General features: G+C 36.7%; 1 protein-coding gene across 2 annotated transcripts; it reads left to right on the plus strand.

The window, feature by feature from the left end:
• Positions 1 to 4,950: 4,950 nt before the first annotated feature.
• LOC128217185 (glutaminase kidney isoform, mitochondrial-like) lies at positions 4,951 to 20,390 on the plus strand. 2 transcript variants are annotated; one of them, XM_052924147.1, is made up of 15 exons: positions 4,951 to 5,001; positions 9,234 to 9,330; positions 9,621 to 9,757; positions 11,089 to 11,218; positions 11,603 to 11,682; positions 11,988 to 12,151; positions 12,680 to 12,771; positions 17,002 to 17,060; positions 17,284 to 17,350; positions 17,647 to 17,697; positions 17,961 to 18,137; positions 18,423 to 18,554; positions 18,720 to 18,874; positions 19,245 to 19,385; positions 19,607 to 20,390. In XM_052924147.1, the coding sequence occupies exons 1-15, from the start codon at positions 4,979 to 4,981 to the stop codon at positions 19,755 to 19,757; spliced, it is 1,656 nt and encodes a 551-aa protein (XP_052780107.1). In that variant the 5' UTR covers positions 4,951 to 4,978; the 3' UTR covers positions 19,758 to 20,390. The 2 variants fall into 2 exon arrangements, with proteins under 2 accessions (XP_052780107.1, XP_052780097.1); XM_052924137.1 differs by lacking the exon at positions 4,951 to 5,001 and adding an exon at positions 7,372 to 7,636.
• The last annotated feature ends 1,153 nt before the right edge of the window (positions 20,391 to 21,543 follow it).

Consider the following 21,543-nt stretch of genomic DNA (forward strand, 5'->3'; position numbering starts at 1 on the left):
CCCTTATAAATGTCACATAAATTCTTACGCCATTTGAAAATCCTTTAATATATCCATATATCCACCAAATATAAGAATTCTCACTTGTATATATAACTTCCATTATAATCTAGAATCATACTAGAGCACAAATATACGTCCGCTCACTAAGATGCATCAACAGTACGGATCAATCATATTCATTGTTTTTGTTTGTGTTCAGTAATAAGATCTAATAAAACTTTACCAATTACAGGTTCGTCTCTTTATTCTGTGGCTGAATCCCTCTTGAAGCACTGGTTTCTAAACAAAGACAATTACGTGTACATCACGATTGATGAATAGTTTTAGTAGTCCTTTATTTGCATTCGAAAAGGTAAGAAGAGAGCCCTACTATCCCTACATGTTGCTCTTAACACTCGTTACCCTTCTTTTTTTCTTCTTCATCTTTTTTTAAATACTCCTACTTTTATCCCTACATTTTTGTTATTGGTCGCTTAAAAGCCTGTGTCTGTGGTAATATAATTTCAGTAGACGGAAGAAGTGAATGTTCAAATGGCTACTATTATCATTTTTTTATTGAAAACAACATATACCATTTCTGTTCTGCCAAGGAAATTTATCATGTAACAATTTTGCAAACTTCTTCCATAACCGCAAGACTGACTCTTGTAAATTGCCATTCCCTGTCACTCACCTCTGAAGGAATTGCTTTTCCTCAAGCGACCATCGAATTTGACGTTTCCCTCTCTGTTTAAAAATGAACAATTATCATTGATCAGAAACATACTTAGGGTCATCAGACTTAGACCCGTTCTGTTTCTGTCAGAAATTTGTCAGATTTCAGTTTTAGGAGTATGCGTCAATATCAATGAATCTCACAGTTCATTGTCATACAGAAATGAGAAAAAAATGTGTGCAAAACTCAGACCGAACTTTCATACGGCTATAAAATGAAAAATTGTTTAATTACTTACAAGATACAAAATTTGGGGACCCAAACCAGATCTTAAGTCTTGCACTCCCGGGCTCTCTTCTTGTCAAACGCTGGTCACTGAGCAAATGTTAGTAAACTGTCAAATATACATACGAATACACCTATAATTTCACAATCCTTATTAAAAGTACAAAAAGGTTTATTAAACTACAAAAATTGAACTATAAATGTATCTTTATTATGACCCTATATGTAAAACACAGTGGCACATTCCTTATAGTATTTTATAATGGAATACACATTATTTTTTTTAATCATATCGATGAATAATGGCCGGATAAATGGAAGGAACTTACTTCTAGTGCACACGACTTTTTCTCTTGTCTCGCAGTTTTCCCTGTCCTGGGTGAGTATCTAAATCGGAACAGTACCTAAATATGGAACGCCCGTTATAAAAGCGTTTTTTCCGATAGTGATCAGTTTATTTACGATTTTAATCAATATAGACGCTTGCCTTATATACAAGTTCCAAAGAACACGATACTCCGGTAAGAATTCCAAGTGCTGCTATCATTCAAAGATTTTCATGTTCAAATGACATTACATGGCACGCGGGGGAATGACTTCATGCCTGCCACAAATACAGCCTACTGGTACGGTCTGTATTTTTTTTACATAAATTGTCAAATTTAACTGACAAAAACCTAGCTGGAAATAAAATAAATTATTAATTTACTGAAACAAAGTATGTAGCAAAAATATTAAAAGAATACATTTAAATAAATAATGGATTAAAACTTTTCCATATTTAGGTACTCCGATGACAAAAATGGCAGTCCTTGAGCCTTGGTTAATAACGTACTTTTCATGCAGATTGGTAGTCTTGAAAAATACCATTTACATCAACCAATTGGTCTTGATTCCTAGTTTGCTGATGGAAAATTGTGTTGTTGTGGGGCAAGTCTAACTAAAAGTATTTCAAAAATAGTGCCGAAAGTTTTCCGATTTATGTACTTACCCAGTCGGTGTTGAGGAATCGCGTGTTCTCTTAGAATTGTCTTTCCCTGTTTTTCTAAACCGATTGTGTTTTTATCATCACAATATCCACATTCAATGTATGTTTATGTAACTTGATATTAATCAAAATGAGGAATTCGATGAAAATAGTGCACAGTTGTTAATTTCTTCCAATATTGTATTAAACGGCTCTTCTAACGACATAGTTGTTTACATCTAAGGTTTTTACCTTATAGAATTTTGTAAAAGCAATGAATTTGTAATCAGAAATGGGCATCATTTTCATGCAAATATGTTGATAGTTATACATGTAAAAATGCTTCTGTGACAGATTACATGGTGATCTTGAAGGACTGTTTAAAACTGTTTGGTCACTTTGAAATTGCTGACTTTTGTCCATTGCTTTCATATGTTTACTGTTCTATTAACTTTTATTGTAAGTCAGTTCTGGTGGAAGAAAAAAAAGATCTGTATATGAACTCATAAATGATTAGACATTAGCAAAAAAGCGAGTGTAATGCATTTTTAACTTATTTAGATATGCAGAAAATGAATGATATTGAAAAGCTTCTTGACAGTGGTCTCATTGTATTTCATAAAGAAAGAAAAAAAACATTGTTGTTTTTAAAAAGGAGATATTCTTAGTGCACCCACAAACACTACTTATGGAACTTATGACAAAAATGTTAAGAAACCTGTGAAGAAATATTAAAAAAAAATGGTTTGCTGAAATCCAAACTCGTGACAGTCTAAAAAATAAAGGAGAAATGTTGTCCCCAGAAAATAGCTCTAGCTGTCTTGGTAAACTATTTACTACAATATTGATAGATTTACAACTTTTGAATAAATTGCTGTTAAAAATCAAGCTGGTTTCCGTACAAAAAAAAAACATGATATTTTTTTATCATAGATGCAGTTATAGTCAGTTTAATGTTAACACAATAAAACCAAACTATTCTGTGTATATATTGACTTAAGAAAGGCATTCGATTATATATGGCAGCCGGTCTTTGGATATAACTACAAATAAAATCAATGGGAAATTGTTAAATGATATAAAAATATGTATGGTGATATTAAATCATGTTTACTGCTGAATAACAACGCCACAAATTATTTTCAATGTTGTAACGGTGTTAAACAAGTAAAAGTAAGGGTGAAAATTAATCTCCTGTATTTTTTTTAAATGATTTAGAGCATTATAAATGCTGTGGTAAATTCAGGCTTGATATTAATGTCTAGTGGCCTAGTCAGTGGTATAGGCGCCGGTTTTCTATTGTTTTCGTGGCTTTACCGGCGTGGCAACCAATAGACATTAGACCATCATTTCGATCATTTCGTTTGTTAGAAATTACCCGTTGTACAAAAATAAGTTTCTATATGAGTACATGTATATCAATTGTCTACGCAGATCTTATTTGTAATTTGTATTCCTAACATTTCTAACCATACAGCCTGGTTAATATGTATTATTGTTCTTTCACATGTTCATACATGTGTACACTAAGTCGTACTTTGTGATGAGAGTAAAATAAATCTGTAATCTATAAACTAATAGTCGGCATGAAAGACGAGCAAAATCGCTATGACCGGGCCGGTGGTAAATGCGGTCCTGCACGTGTTGTGTCCTGACTGTCATCGTCATCATGTTGCCTTCGGCGCCTTACAGCCCGCCACGCCCAAGCCCTAAAATACAGGTGTTCACTTTGGCTACACTCACTCCCATGGGCGACTACATCAGGCGAAGAGTTTTGTTTTATTCAAAAGGGAATTGATGATTCAATATTTCAAAGCTTTAACAAGGGACGTAATCCACCGACTATGGTAAAACTTCTGTGTCGCCTGTTGACCGAGTTGTCATACAGTTTTTTCCTCGGGTTTTACACAATCGTTAGATTTACATAGACCACTTACCCGAAATCGTTATTTATGCTGAGAAGTGCCACGGGGCAGCACTGGAATGGAAGTAAGGGATTTCGAAAAGAACAAGGTCAGTCTGTCCCGCAGGGCCGGTGAAGCATTAAATTTTGACTCCGTTGTAAATTTAACCAACGTTGAAAATAAACCCTGACAACATTTCATAATTCATTTCTTTATCAAAACACGTATCTGAGATGCTGCTGAATGGATTCTAGAACTTTTAATTTTTTATAATAAAAGTGTACTGTTTATTGTATAAGGTGCTTATTTTCACATTACATCTGAAATGAAACGATCAAGCGACTCAGATAACACTCTATCATATAATCGGATCCGCGGAGTTGAAATAATACACTAATCTCAAATAAAGTAGTTCATTTTATGGCAGCTCGTTTAAGCTAAGACCAGGGTAAACAAACTACTAAGTTGTACTTTAAATACCAATGTTTTCAAACAAGGGACCTATTTATTTCTAAAGTTGCCGTGTTTGATACCTATCAAGAAAAGTTGACAATGATTCATTAAGATACCTTAGTACTGTATCGCGTGACAAGTCACCAGAAATTGGACCTGTCAGAAAATATATCGCGGTTCAGAATATGTATTTTCAGCTGAATATTTGAATCGTTGACAGTTCACCTGTACTCATCAGTTTCCTGCCGCTGGTAAAGTTTATACATAGACACAACCTTGAGATTATGATCAGGCTCCATTTTCTCGACACTTTTTATGCTTTAGTAGCTTATTTCAATTAGCCAAAAACATACTGAAATTTTTTTGATGAATAAAAAACGGTTTATTGTAATGAGCATAAAGCTATTTCCAATTTAAAATAAAAAAACTCCTGAAGAAGTAAATATTACGAACATTAAAACATAAACAAATACTGAGTTTAACTTAATCTTGTTATAACGCACTGAAGAAGTTTCGAGAAATCGGAGCCAGTATACTTGAACTCGATAAGGCGGGCATTTACATAGATTTATTAACATATTTTTGTTTTATATCTGAATCTAGGTAATGTTGTTCACTGTTCAGTCAGCACGCTTAAGGCAGAAGTGTTTAGTGGCTCATAGATTCAGACCAGGATGTATTACTAACACATGCATATAGAGACCAACTAATATGGCTTATCAGCGAAACATCAAGTAAGTGTAAAGTAATACTCAAATGGTTTTCTTTTACTCCGAACAGGTTAATGTCCTTTTAGCATTCGGAAAGAAACTGGCTGCATTTCTGTGTATATAAGATTCAAAACAAACAAACTCATTTTATACTCATAGTATAGTTTTGGAAGTCTTTCTATGTATAGTTTTTAACAACTACCCATTACGGCACGGAAAACTTTATTACGCCTTGGTGTCGTGAAGTAGAATGTTTTTACTTCAAAAACTGTAAGCTGCCATATTTTTTTTGCTATGCTACATCATAGTTTGTGTTTGTTTTATCAGTTTATATTAATCAACTATGAAGATCAATTAATTGTTATTCAAATCTCCTATTTTTGTTTTTCTTTTCCTTTATAATTGTTTATCATCTAAGTTAAATAGTTGCGCAATGCTCATAAAAACCCATCTAAGGTGCATTTTAAGAACAGTTTCAATGTCTGAAACCTTTCAATTTAATCCAAACTAGGATAAACATTATACGGAGTATGCCAATTATTTATTAAATAACATCCCGACAAAACAGTTTGAAATCTTGGAACTTTTATTTAGAAGTATTTGCTAGATTATTTTCAATGACCTAATAATGCGTTTGCGTGTTTTTGCTAAATAAATAGGTATGGATGTAGAAAACCCAAGTTTTGAATATACATTGTAATCATACCAGGAGACCCAGAACCGCAGTTTGAAGGGCTACATAAGGTACATTTAGAAATCTGGTCAGCGATGTCTGGGTAGAAAATCTTCCACGTGTTCCCTTCGGTCAACCATTTGGAATTACAAGAATTTGCATGATTTCCACCCAAAGAAGGTTCCAGTAGAATTATATCAAAATTGACCTAGTGCTTCAAATCCTTAACGCAAAAGTTTACGACGGTCGATGCACGACGGACGTCATACGGTACATACCATACTGGCTTGATTGATGATGTTGACTGGGTAAATCTTATAAATAAAATAGATTATAATCACAATGTCATCTATCATAAGCAATTTCTTAACAGATGACCGTAGATTTTGGGGACGCATGATAATGGAGTTTTCGTGAAATTATCTAAAGGAAGGCATGATTTTGTTTAAGCTTTTTTCCCCATGGCGATAGGTCAAGTATAAAAACATACTAACTTTGAATTTCACTAACAAATCGCTCACATGAAATAATTTCTTTGATTTGGTAAGGATTTAAAAAAAACATGCTGTAATGCAATATTCTACGCTGACCTCACAATTACCATGGCAACCAGAGTTATGCAGAGTTATGAGAAGTTCCTAAGACGCTTAGTAAGATAGTTCGTTAAAAGCAACTATTGACGACGGGCGCTGAAAACTAATTACGACAAAAAGGTGCGTTCCACTTGTTTTGGGTCATATACAGGCAGACACTAATATGTAACAACTATGAACTATTTTAAAACACAGCAGTAAACAGTATAAAACTAGGATAAGTTGTCAACTGGGTATTTTGCGGCTACTTTACACTTTTAATAGTTACCATTAGATATATATTATATCTTTTAGGAAAATGTAGACCAACCTCAAAGAAAGCCGATTGTATATAGTTGGGTGCAGCAGAGATTGTATAGAACTGTCGATTCTATCGTTTGATTCAAGTCAGCAGAAATGTATGATTGGTAAAAAAATATTCAATAATTATATAACCAATAAAATTGGACCTGTGGAAAACGTGTCCGAGTTTTGCTCATTTAATTTCAGTTTCAGTTCAATATGAACTAGGTATCAACTTCAGCGATAATTTACGACACAAATATCATATAGCCCAGTGCCCGACAATTTACGGGCAATAAAAAGGACGGGGCCCGGGAGTCAAGAAGTCGTTTATGTGGACATTCACCTAAATCTGCCCTACCCGGCAAGGTCGGTGACCTCAACAGGTCCATATTGACGATTATTCAGGGTTGAAAGCCACTTACAATGCATATCACGCACTTATACAGTTATAAGGAATCTTAACGCTGTTTTGCGCAAACATTTCCTCTTTGAGGTACGCAGATGCCACCTCGTATTCTTGCTCTGTGATGCTAGGAAGGGCTACCTCCTGATGCAGTCGTCCGTTCTGCATGCCGACCTGTTGTTGAAAGCCTGGTAAATGATACGGGCAATAAAACCCGCTGGCACAGCCTGATTTACGGCTTTTGTCCTTGGGTTAGCTTAAGGAACATCGAGCTGTGAAATATTTATGGGTTTAATTAAATGGCACAATAAAACATATTATATACCTATTTGAAAGAAACGTAGTACATATAAGTACAGTTAAGTATAGGTTTAAGTAAACTAGTTAGATCATTTAACCAACGGTCTGTAGCCGATTTCTACCAATAGAAGTGGATCGTCCCTGCGCAGCGGATCTTTTTCATAAAAGATAAACTTAGATCATCAGTTTTTTTGACAGTGCGCTTCGTTATTGCCAAACCTCATCGGAATTATTGTGAATCCGTACAGTGCTCATTGCTAAAGACTTTCCTGGGTATTACGTTGTTAAACCAGCACATATCCAGGAGACATACCAGTGCTGCCAGCAGTAGAGTGCGATGGAGCCTAACCCGAAGCTATTGAAGCGACGGCCCTCCAACCTCAAGGAATGGCAGGAGGGGCTCGAGTAAGTCAAGCACGTGTACAGCGTGCACACACTGCTCGTAATACCTGGAAACCAGAAGTGAAGTTTTATAATTTAAAATTTTATCGGCAATATCGCCAGTAAATAAGCCAGTAAATAAGCCTTTGGATATGAACAAAAATAAAAGAATAATATGCACACAAATTTCAGAGTTGACACATAAAGAATGCACTTGACACAATTATAAATACTATACAAACGAAATATATCGTCGACTATTTCAACAATAGAACTTTGAAGCAGCTGCATCGATACAAAGATCTTAAATGTTGTATTGTTTTAGGACATTATAAACAGAAATCTATTCGATGTACTCCATGATCTAGAAACATGGGGCAATCGTGTCCTATTTGTAAGAATTTATATGTATAATACAAGTACACCGGATACGAATATATTGAATAATTATCATTAAAATTAATTATATAAATAAATATTCAATTAAAATAATGAATACATACATGTAGGAATCTTTTTTCACATGACACATTCGTATATTTTATTTATATTTGGATAATACGTTTGACCCTGCATATGTAGAGCGAAATGACGCCAATGTCAAGTTATAGTACACTAGTGTTAAACCTGTGGCAATAGCGTTATTAAGTACTGCGTTTTTATTCGGTATTTTTTTTTTCGACTCGGTGGAATTTTGCAGATTCGGATTTCAAAAAGGCGTAGCTGTTTGAAATCAAAATTAAATACGGACGTAGATGTCTGCAATAGTGAGAACATGTGTGTGTATTGTCTTAACGATCAAGAAGAATGGAGCGAGTGACGCGAGTAGTCATTACGAGCCTCACACAATTTAAATTAGAGTCGGGGAACCAAGTTGTAAAAACGCAATTCTTAACGATTAAGCATGACCGACTCCTTTTTCGAGGCCATTGGCGATCTCAGGGCTGTAAATGTAGATTATTATTATTAATGTCTGAAAATGGTGTTATCATTTTCAAAAAACTTGCAGAATTTACAGGAAGCATAAAACTCTCTTCAGTGGAATCATTTTGACAGTTATGTAAAATGTTCACATTTAAATCAAATGAGATACTTCCGTAATGAGGCCACATGATTGTTTTCAGATAACAGAAGAAAACTGCCTAAACTCGAAAAAGGGAGTGGCTACAATTCTAGTTGAACCCTTTCAATATATTTTAGCGCTGTTACAGCAAGAAATTAAAACAAACATTAACAAGTATACTCAAATTTGTTCTCTGACCCTACATTTTACCATGGCCGATTGCAACTACCAACATCAAACATCTGCCATTTGATGATTCTTACGAATTAAGTTATACATTGTATAGTTTAATGATACATGTATATCAGATGAACATTGACTGGAATCGTTTAAAATAAAGTTTAAAATGGATTCCGATCTTGGATCATATTTGGACAGATGTTGGTATACACTTTACCGTTCTCTTTCTTAGTCGTATCTTTCTAACATCTGAATAAGTGCGTTCTGTATGTACTAACTTCGGAGATATGCGCATGTATGTATGGTTGTGTCGCTTGAGAGAACACTTGGCGTCCAGCATGAAGGCTCACCAACGTAAAAAAGGTCTTATTGTTTCAGGGAGCTTCTGGCATCTGGGATGGAGGACTTCGAGGAGAAACTGTTCTCGTTCCTGTGCGACCACAACCACCTCGTCTCCATAGACAGGTTTAAGAACGTAAGTATAATCAAACTCGTTGTTAATAATATCAATTTTAATTTAAACAGAGCAAAACATGGAAGGAACCAGTTATACAAGGTATCGAACTTCAAGCACCAATTGTTCAATTCTCGAACAGGCTTCGAAAATTTGTATATACAGTAACATATGTAATACTGGTCCAAGTCCGAAACACTTCTAAAAGGTAAATATCAGATCTTAATACAATGCAGTTATTAACGTTTATGTATTTACCGATTTACGCTAAAAGTTGCATGGCTACTTACTGTGTACCTATCTCTCTGCAGCTTTTGGATGAGACGGGCCTGCGGGAGATGGACTTCCGGCTGCGCGAGACGATGCGCAAGTTCCGGGCGGTTCTGGAGCGGCAGCTGACGGACGAGCACGAGCTTCGTGGCCTTGTTGACAAAGACACATTCATCGAGTTCGTATTACTTACCGGATGCAATTCATCAAACGTACCCTATTCATAATCATTCAGTATGAAGTGTGCCTCGAAGAAAACCGATGGTAACCACCCGTGTCACTTTCTCCGCTTCCATAGACCCAGTTAAGTTAGCTGAAAACGTCATAAAAAGACGTTCTAAATCTGAAAAATGTGCCAAACTGTTCATAGAATTCGGGCCTTCCGCGAATAGATTAACTAACTTCTGCATTTCCAGATTTGTTACTTCTCATGCTTACTTATTTATTTTGGCATGCACCTAAAACTGTGTGTGACGAATTTATAAATGTGTCTAAACCTAGGCTAAGATGTAGGGACTTATTTTGAATTAGTACCTCCCAAATTCATGTTTTTCGGCCGAAACAAATATGATTGGAACGCACTAGCCATTTTTTCATACATTATATTAAATTACGTGAACGGTTTTGATGAAATCCTTGCTTGTGGTAAAAGTTGTACTGTTCACAATATGCATTAACTTGCAAATCCAGTGTGGCACAGAGAGCATCTCCCCAGCATGGTGACAGGTTCCTCCAAATCCTCCTTGTAGGTCAAACGCATCCTCTCCAATAGTACACAAAGGTTCTTGTTGATGTAACCGAAGATATTAGGCCGTGAAACAAAATCTTGAGAATAAAACACCTAATTGCTGTTTACGGGCTCTCTATCTTGTATAATCACCGTATCGGTTACAGCGTTAAAGACGGGTAAAAGAAATGCAAAAAGTAGGTCAACTGAGGGTTGAGTTTCAGGTTGGATAAACATATTAATCTTGTTGAAATGCTAGATGCACTCTTACTTCTGAATAATATGTTCCACAATTAATGCACTTTACCAAAAAGGATGAATAAATATCGAAAAAAATGTTTGTTTTTTATGAATTATACCGTCTTTAATTTGAAAGAAAGGTGCAGACAACCTGGTAATTCTACATTGTGAGACGATAGATGATCACTGTAAATCTTGAAGAACCCAGCACTATTTAATTAATATTTTCCATAAATGCATTATTTAGTAAGTAGTTAAGGGTTTATCACTTAAAAGTTATGTTCGTTATACATATGTAAACGTCGATTTTAAAATCAACATTCAATGGTTGAATATTGTACACTGTATATTTCCAGTTAAACTATACCATTCTTTTCCAAGTTAAAAATACTATTACTTACTTCGGTAAATAACAGTATTAAACCAATTCAAATGCCTTTGATCGATACAAGCATGTTCGCGAAGACGATAGTAACAGTTTACGTTTGTATATTGATACAAAGGCCCCTCGAGTATACAGTTTGTATGTTTCTCCATCTCAGCTGCGTATCTGACAACATCGTGGTGATCTCAAAGGCGCTCACGAGCCAGTTCGTCATCCCGGAGTTCAAGACTTTTACCGACATCATCGACACCATCTATGAAACGTGCAAGGATAACGACAGCGGACTGGTACGTAGGACTAGGAACTGTCAACCTTTTAAGCCGTTCAAATCTCACTGTATATATACATGTACCACCACCAGCAAGTGTGAACCAGTTTGTTATATGCATCTTGCAAATTTTGTTGAAAGAAAAAAGAAGTTCTGTCTTTTTCGAAAATGTTTTAATCCAGCACAGTCAAGGATATCAGGAAACTCATTTCAACGACAAATGTTTATAGTTCTCAACCAAGGTCATTATGTTGTTTATAAATGTAGGTCAAGTTATGTACGTACGTCGCAATAATTTATTTTCTTTCTGTTTGCATGTGGTTATAGCATTAAAAAGCATATTTTACTTATGATTTATCGCTTCCTGTTGTTGATGTACATTTTTCTCCTGATTCCTCCACAGCCCGCCCAGTACATCCCCCAGCTGGCCCGTGTCGACCCCTCACACTGGGGCGTGTCCATCTGCACCATCGACGGACAGAGGTAAGTCACGCAGGCAATAAGTGTGTGATGGTATTATAGGCTGTAGGCCGCTGGTTAGATATCAGTTTCGTCTTCGTTACTGCTTGTGGTATGAGTTAACATAATCATTGTAGAAAAACTTCAGGACTATATATTTTTTTATTTGACCCTATCAATGGAACATAATGCAATAAAAAGGCGAAATAAGGCGAAATAACTACATGTTTGTATTACATGCTGGCCAACTCAGTTACTCTTTCATATCACAAAACATTTATGTTCATGCAATGTCTAGTGTATCATGTGGCGTGTCTGATTCCTCGCAGGTACGACCTTGGAGAGACGAGCACGCCTTTCTGTATGCAGTCGGTGGTCAAACCTCTTAACTACGCACTCACGCTCAACGACCTGTCCTCGGAAGTCGTCCACCAGTACGTGGGCCAGGAACCCAGCGGTCGCTCATTCAATGAGCTCACTCTCGACTACCAACGTACGAAGTTTCCTATTGTGTCAGTTTATTACAGAATAATGCAAGCTGTTGTTTATAGTTTAGATATTTTTTAAAGTGACACTGTTATTCAAAATGAATACATTCACATGCATAACTGACATTCATTTTGACTGATAAACCTTAAACTACTTACTAAATAATGCATTTATGGAAAATATTAACTACTGATAACAAGATTGTAACCGTGAATTTAAAAGCAGAAAGGGCAAAAATATTAAATGATTGGTGAATGCCTAAATATTTAATGTGGTCTACTATCGTCTCATAAGGCAGAAATACCGTGTTTTATGCTCACTTCTTTCAAATTAACCTCGATATCCTTTATAAGAACCATTGTTTTTGACATTTATTCATCCTTTTTGGAATATTAAAACAATGTTATTAATTTTGGTAAATCTTATTCGGGAGTAAGAGTGCATCTTTAAAGGCAACTATAATACATCAATGATTTTGTCTGAACAAATGCGTTTATTTTAGCGCACACCTTTAAAATTAGCTTTTCTACAGATAAACCGCATAACCCGATGATCAACGCCGGAGCGATAGTGACGGCCGGGCTCCTCAAGAAAGGCTTGGTGATCGCTGACCGTTTTGACTATGTGAGTAACTCTCTCTAGGGATGAGTTTGTGAGTTCATTATATTTTCAATATTTCACCCATCACCAGTTCGAACTGTCCGGCAGAAATGAGCAGAGTCACTCAGCACTGTCCTCTCTATGAATTGGTTGTTTATATGAGAACTTAGTAGTGGGTAAAATATTTCATGTTCGCTTTTTAAAACAGCTTTCAATCTCAAAAATAATGAACTACTTTCTACACCTTAAATGAACTAGTAGCATTCAAAATAAATAAGTTGTCAGCAAAAAAGACAGAATGTGTCATAATAAAGATACTAGGGCGAATACTTTCTCGCAGTTTCTTGCCATAATTTATGTATATCATTATAGTATATAGCCATATGTTCATTTGTTGCAAGTTATGTCGAGAATAGTAGATTTACGTGATTTTATAACAGATGTTTTCCTGTATGACAGGTATTATACATAGTAATATAACGGTCCTTGTTTGCCCTAGGCTGTATATTAAAAGCTGGTGTTTTGAATTTTGGGCTTTCTTCGAACGTCAATGATTTACAACAATACGCAAGTTGCAAATACTCCATTACTGTTCATACCCATTTAATGGTCGAACTTCGCAATAAAACCAGCACGATGAGACGAAAATCCCATGGCGATCAGGCGCTTTTTACTTTGTAGCCCCCAAAAGAGGGTGAGCCCGATATGCGATATACAAAACAGGTAGGGAAACAGCCCATGGTGGGTTTAGGTGATCAGGTATTTATTTATCTGCTAAAGATCCAATACAAACCTTTGGGTTGATGTAAGCATGAACTTGTAGTATCAATTCTTATGAAATGATCTTAAATATGAAGCATAAGAAAATAGTCGTTTAAAATTCTTGACTTTAAAATAAGTACATCTAATAAACCAGCAATGTGCAAAAACACATGGAAACATCGATAGTAATTGGGTAGAACGATTACAACAGTTAAAGCTTACAATGAACTGCATCATTTTTCTCTCCAACGTGATCTTTTTCAGTAATAAAAGACAATTTGAAAGTCTTTTTAAAAAAATAATAATTGTATTATATAGATCTAAAATAGCTCCAGCGCCGGACTTCCTCATTTTTGTATGTGCACTGTGTCCCCACTCATACATGATCCACTAGTTTCTTGTTATGAGCTTTTTCCTGTTGCATGAAGATCTGCACCTAGATGGTGATATCCTGGTGAGGAGGTCCCTTGTTATAGTGCGACAACCTAACTGAACAGAAATGTACTTGGAATAACACACACACAAGCTTAGTACTTATAAAAGACAGGTTTGAGAAAAGTATAACAAACCATGAATTGAGTGATGGAATGTATATTGCATATTCCCCGATTAACCAGGCGTTCTCTATTGTCTCATGCCCGCGTTAGTTTTAAAATATTATTCAGTTCATATTAACAAATAAATAACAGTATAACATTAGTAGGTTGAAATGGATTGGCAAACAAGCAATTTAATTGCTTATACTAATCTCTTTCCATGTAGGCGAATAATTAGGGGCAAAAATGAAGTAGCATAAGCTTGAGTGATACAAGGGATGACTGGAACATCTGGGCGATCAAGTAGGGCATATGGCTGACCTCTCGGCTGGGGAATTAGATTTTTAAGATACCATTTTTCAATGTTTGCGTCTTCTTTCCGCCAGCGTATACCAGTTTAAGTCAGACATAAGTCGGTCAATACTACAAAGGTTGGTAGCATCGGTTACAATTCTAGCCGCCTCATGTTGGACAGCTTCGATGTCATCTGCAAATAGGTGAATGTTTGCCTTAATGACATTGACAATGTCATTAACGAAGAGTGACGGACCAAGGATAGATCATTGAGGAACACCAGCATTGATAGTAAGGATTCATGAAACAGATTTGGATAAGCCTACCCTGTGTTTGCGATCAGAATGATAAGAGAACCAATGAAGAAGGGAACCACTAATGCCGATGGACGAAAGCTTAAGAATGAGACTTTAATGCCAAACTCGGTCGAATGCCTTTGAAACATCGCAAAAGACAGCCCGTACTTCTTTCCCTTCATCTAAGGCTTTGCTGACGTCGTTGTAAAAGTAAGCTAACTGATTGACGCTAGAGTCGCCTTTGATGAAACCAGATTGGAAGGATGTAAGTATCACAATCGAGATGTAGAGGTATGTGTTGATGCAACGCTCCATGGGATTGCCAAGACAACTTAGAAGTGATATTGGTCTAGTATTGCAGGGACTGGCTGGATCATATATAAGTGGGGCAGACGTTCGCCAACTTCCAAGGAGAAGGGAAAGTAGAGTTTTTCAGCCTTTTGTTAAAATAACTCGAGAGAGGTAGATTAAGTTCGTCTTTGCCTTCTTTGATAAGTTTAGGACTAATTGAATTAGCACCTCTGGCTTTAAAGGGATCGGTGCAGGATATGACATCTCGGACGTCCTGACGTGTCAAATATATTTCTGAAAGGAAAGAGGATGTTGCTGGGTTTCTATGGTTGTTTGTTTGCTAATAAGTTGTTCCATTGATAAGAGTTAGTATTGGTGAAGCTTGTTTTTGAGTCAGTTGTTTAGCTAGTTTAAACCATAATTTAGTTGCTATGATATCAGAGTTAATTTTGTTTATATGTTCGTGTTCCTTGTTAATTTTTCGAATTATCTTTGTTGTTTTTAGCGATAATTTAAATTGAATTGTTCTTACGTCAGTGCATTATTTGAAAGTTTAACTTTTTGGTGTAATTTGTTACGTTTTCTGATTCGATGTCTTACCTCTTTGTTCATCCAAGGGACATCATCTGGACAAATAGTTTTATTTGGAATGTTCTCAGAGGCTGACTTTAAGCCTGAGTTAGCAATTGAGTCAAATCAAGTCAAGTCACGTTATGAATTGTATTAAGTAATCAAAGGCCACCGGCCAAAAAATGTGACATACGTAATAAAACAAATAATATTCGAGTTGTGTCAGGAAAAGGAATTTAAGCATATAGATATATAATCATGATTGTTTCCCTTTAATTGTTAATTTCTAAAAGAAGATATATACATAAAAAGACAACTCACTTGAGTCTCATAATTGGTTATTTTCATAAAGTTATAAAAGTCATTTAAATCTATACCAGCAGAGTACCAATTAAACAAATACCGTCTTCTTATATTGTCATACTTTCTACAGACAAAAAATGCATGATATTCATAATCTAAGACAGATATATATGTTCGATATCAAAACAAAGAGTACCTATTCGATCATCTTTTGGTATGTTTAGATGTCTACCAGTTTCTATTCTCAATTTATGGTTTGAACATCTAAATTTTGAAAGTGCTATCTTATGTTTAAATGGAATAGCTACTGATAGGTATCTTTCAACATTCAACAGTGTTTTAAAGTTTTTGTAATGAGAACAGTGACTAGAATTGTTTACAGATTCAAACCATTTTCGGTTATAACAATTAATAATTATCTGTTTAAAGATGGCGAGACTGCGGTAACATTTAGATTTTGATTGATTTCGATGAATGACCGACCAGTCGGTTGATCTGAGTATATCATTATGTTTAACATAATCGCCCTTGTCATATTACCATATTTTGCGCTGAAAGTAAGTCTGCCTAGGTTTTGTGAATTTCAAGACAGAAACGGTCGGACAGTGAAACCGGACAAGATTGGGAACAAAAGGATCTGCGAGAAAACTTGAAAGAACTTTGATTTGAGTGTTAGATGAACATGAGGTCAATAAGTGAACTTGAGTATTCGGTGGAGTGGGTCGGTGAGTTAATGAGCCGCCCAGAGCTGTTCCAAATTCAAGAAGTATCTACACATTTTATTAGACGAATTCAAACTGATGCTGATGTAAAAATCGCCTGCTGCAAGTATGTTGTCAATATGCTGGTTGAAAGCTTGGTCGAGTGAACGTTCCATGTTAAGCCACTGTGTGTTGCATGAGTTAGGAGGTCGGTAGATCCCACCAAAAAGTTATTTGAGATGGCATTAAAATATTTCAACGCAAATCGCTTCGACGCCATTAACTTGAAGATCATTCCGTGGAAGGGCATGCAGAGTATCTCGGACATAAATTGCGACACCACCACCAAGACGATCGTTTCTTTCATAACGAAATGGTTTCTTAGAACTTCGTCTGAAATTGTACTTGGCATCTATGTTTTAGTCAAGACAAGAAGATCGTACAGTTGCCCGTGTAACGTCACCTTGCGGGGTTGACGTTAACATGACGATTTGTTTTCAGGCGATGGACCAGTTCAAGCGGCTGAGCGGCCAGGAACACATCGCCTTCAACAACTCAGTGTACGTACAAGTCCACACCTTACTTTATCAAATAAACTATATATACTTGAGATATATATAGGGGTTATTAAGATAGGACGCTATTCTGGTAACCTGCGGTCTCGACGGATACATGTTTACTCACCGAACGAGAATAAATTTGTAAAACTGTAATTCTGAAGAAATAAAAAACAACAAACAATGCACTATTTCGCTTCTGATAAATTCATTTCACCCTTTTCAGGTATCTGTCGGAGCGAGCCACAGCGGACAGAAACTTCGCTCTTGGCTACTACATGAGGGAGAACAAGGTGGGTGGTGGGTTTTGTCACAGAAAACCCATTAGTTTATTGTTAAGCAATAACTTGAGCCACACAAATGACATTTAAAATTCATTAGATTGATATTATTTATATTACATTATTTTTACTGACTCTTGCACGTTCAAAATTAAGTATTATTGTAATTATTTTAAACGGATATTTTCATCGTTTAATAAGAAGCTTTTGATTTGTACTCTTAATACTCTTTACTAGTACAAATGTAAACAATCTGCTCAACACGGCTACATGCACGCGCTGCAGGTATTTGCTGGTTTCTTTTCCAGTGCTTCCCTCCTGAGGCGGACCTCGTGGAGACACTCGAGTTCTACTTCCAGGTGAGGCGTCATCCATTGTCCAGTTACTCCCATTCTAATTTGTTTATTGAATAGCAGATGAGGTACATGATCTTGGGTTGCTAATCGCCCAAATATATTTCAGTACAGAACAGAATAAAATAAAGTAAATAATAAGGTAGATATTCGATTTTGGCATTGTGCGAAACAGACTCAAAGCACAAAATTAAATTGAAATGAAGGTGAAAAAGCACGTATTTTATTTCCGTATTGGAATTAGTATTGAGAATGTGTATGTGTTACAGCTGTGTTCAGTTGAGATAACGGCGGAGTCCGGGGCGGTCATTGCGGCCACGCTGGCTAACGGCGGCATCTGCCCGACCACAGGGGATCGTGTGCTCGATTCTGACGCCGTACGGAACACACTGTCGCTCATGCACTCCTGTGGCATGTACGACTACTCCGGACAGTTCGCCTTTAAGGTGAGATTGCGGCATTACACAAAGGTGCTTTCAATGATGATATATACAGAGAGCAAAAATGAAATCGTCGTTAAAAATAGGATTTTTATTGTATCCAACGACTATTACCCCACATTGAATATATGTTAACAGCTGATCACAATCCCGGTAAGATGCAAGGATTTGATATGACCTATTGCTTTGGTTCTTTGTTCATAAACGAAATATTTACTATCCACGAGACAACTAGAAATAACCATGGGGACGTTTATCCATTTCTTAGCAGCATACTTATTTTGTTTACAGGTTGGTCTGCCGGCGAAGTCTGGCGTGGCCGGGGGTGTTATGTTGGTTGTGCCCAACCTGATGGGAATCTTCACTTGGTCTCCGCCTCTCGACCAATGGGGGAACAGCTCCCGGGGCGTGCAGTTCTGTGAGGTGGGTTGAAATATTGTGCATATCCACAATTACCTTGTAATTTACTTGAATTACAAACCCTGACTTGTGTAAGAAGCAGGAAGTAAACATTTAAACTCTTAAACCGCCAAAGGAGTTATGTTATAATTCACTCGTCTCTAACCTTTTTATTTATTTTAAAACCAGGAGCTGGTTGGTAACTTCAACTTTCACAACTACGACAACCTGCGCCACACGAGCCGGAAGTACGATCCCAGGGGCCGCGCCGTAGAGTCTAAGGCCCAGGATGTCGTCAACCTGCTTTTCAGCGCCTACAACGGTGACGTCACCGCAATGCGAAGGTACACGCACTATGCCGTCTGAATTTCGAAAATATTTGAAACTATATTGTGAAACCAAGTTTTGTCAAAAGAGTATGTTCCAAAAGTATTGCTTGCTGGGTTGGAATCTAACCTTTCTCAACATTTCTATGCTGTATATACTAAGTATGTTATGTTTCCTTTGTGCAGACAATTCGACTATTTTTCGACTGGCCGATAGGTACGCAGTGCTAGTTGAGGTTCCGTCACAGATTGATGCTGGTGGGTGTGACCCTATGATATGTGACGTCATGCGTTAAAGTCTTACAGACTGACCGTGTTCGATATCTGTCATCGGCTTAGGGCTTAGAGCTTAAAGCCTTATGGCGTCACATGATTCCCCTACTTGCAGGTACGCATTGCTGGGCATGGACATGTCACTGGCTGACTATGACGGGCGGACAGCGCTCCATCTGGCATCTGCCGAGGGGCACGAGCCAATTGTACGCTTCCTGCTCGAGAAATGTAATGTTAGTTCCTACCTCAGAGACAGGTAAGTGGTGATGAACATACGGCTTTCTTATTCACGGCTAATGCTAATAAGACATATTATACGGTTATAATGCCTCACAAGATTTATTGCACTATACCAAAGATTGTAAATTAACATTTAATGATGGTTAATAAACACAGCGCTCATGTACGTTTACGTTCAACCTATGAACTAATATGTTACATTATGAATATTAACATGACCACGTGGTGTGTATCTAGATGGGGGTTCACGCCCTACCATGACGCGAAGCGGTTCAAACACGATGCGGTTTCCGAAGTCCTCTTGGAGCACATGAAGACAACGGCTCCCAAAGACGCCACATTCAGTATCCAGGACATCGACAAGGGTCTACACAATATGCACCTGTAAGCGGTTCAAGACTTTCAATTTCCGGTTAGCGAGGATCATCATTTCTGACGGAATCTACACACGCGTGCAAGGGAGGCTGTGGCATGGACGTTGGGAATCTCATACCTACATATAATTATATTATTACATTTTATTGGGGTAACATTAAATGAGAAACTGCTTTTGATAATCTGTAGGGCCAAAATATGGTGTAACTAAAGAGTAAGCAAATGCTTAGCTAATACAGTTGTTCTTGTATAACGTATGATTACTGTATGTATTATAATACATTGCATTGCTGTTGTTATAACTTTTCAATGACAATGGACACTGTGTGTTGTTGGTGTAAAGGATGATCAAATCTGTTCGACATGAAGCAGACTACGTTCTTCTCACAGCGCTATTCCCAAAGCAGCTAAACTTACCAAAGATGTTATATGTAGCGACTGATATAATGTTGACATACTCATTATAAATATGTATATGTAAAGGTTATGCGTACACCTGTGTGGCACCATCTAATCACTTGTTGTGTTCCTTGTTACAGCTCCATGTTTGTTTTTGTATCTGTTATAAATTTGTATATTCGTTTGCTGTTTAGCATATGTACTACAAGTTATGTCAAACTATACACAATATATCTTATATTTTATAAATGAATGTAAACACATGACTTGTTGATTTGTTTTATTGAATTGTCGTCTATGGTCCTCCACAGCATCGACATTAATTTTATCATGTAAATCGGCGACTCTCATATGACATAATTTCAAAAACAAATCAACGTGAATCCCCCAACCCCTTCCCTCAGTATTAACAATGATAAATGTATTAAATGATTTATGTTACACAACCCGTATCTTGGTGTTCGATTTTGAGGGTAATTTTCCCCTTTCACAAGGGGGATATTGTGGATTAGGCAAGCATGCGGGCGAAAATCATTCTAAAACAAACATACCGAGCCTTTTACGAACAAAGATGAGTTTCTGTTGTAAACCGTCTATGGAAGTTACCATTTCTCTGCGGGATAAATCCGCTTCACTAAGTCCCGCTTATGAGCAGCACGTGTCACAATATACAACCACAGGCCCTGATCGACCTTCTAGAACAGATGCGCTCTTCCTGTACTTGGATGTTGACCGGATTCACTAGAAGTTACACTTCATATGTCTGCTTCGACTTGGAGGGTTATGATTCCCAATGTCTTAAAATGCCATAAGGGGATGTGGTGGAAGGGGGAGGACGTAATTTAGTTTCACGCAAACATTAATGAGAAAAATGTATGGTTCCAAACAAAATGGCGGATATGTAAGGAAAATACTTAAACGAGAAGAACTTTAGAACATAGTGTGGGTTACAATGCAATGTTTACAAATGAACGTGTTGCTTTTTTCCACATGTTTACGTATTTTATCGGCCAAAATGGCATTCCTGTTTATGTTGTAACTGTCCTTGTGTGTATTTATTCCCATTTTCCAATCTGTTCAATAACTTTAGTATCTTTTAAGTTGTGATTCCAAACCAAGAAGCCGATCGAAGAATATGCTTTTCACCACAAAGTACTACACTCATACATTTGTACCACTAACCAGGCAAAAGAAGGCACCAGAATCGGAACTTTTCCTTACAAGTCCGCCATTTTGTTAAGGACCATATAATTTTCTCACTAAATGTCTGCGTGGAACTAAATGACTTATCCTCCTCCTTGCATACAGTCCGAACCCTTTTCGGGGAAGAATGAGTTTTTGTTGGTCAAAGTCTATAAAAAATCAACCATTAATTTAAAGTAAATATATAAATTTGATAC

This window comes from Mya arenaria, chromosome 2 (assembly GCF_026914265.1).
Source record: "Mya arenaria isolate MELC-2E11 chromosome 2, ASM2691426v1".
NCBI classification, from domain to species: Eukaryota; Metazoa; Mollusca; class Bivalvia; order Myida; family Myidae; genus Mya; species Mya arenaria.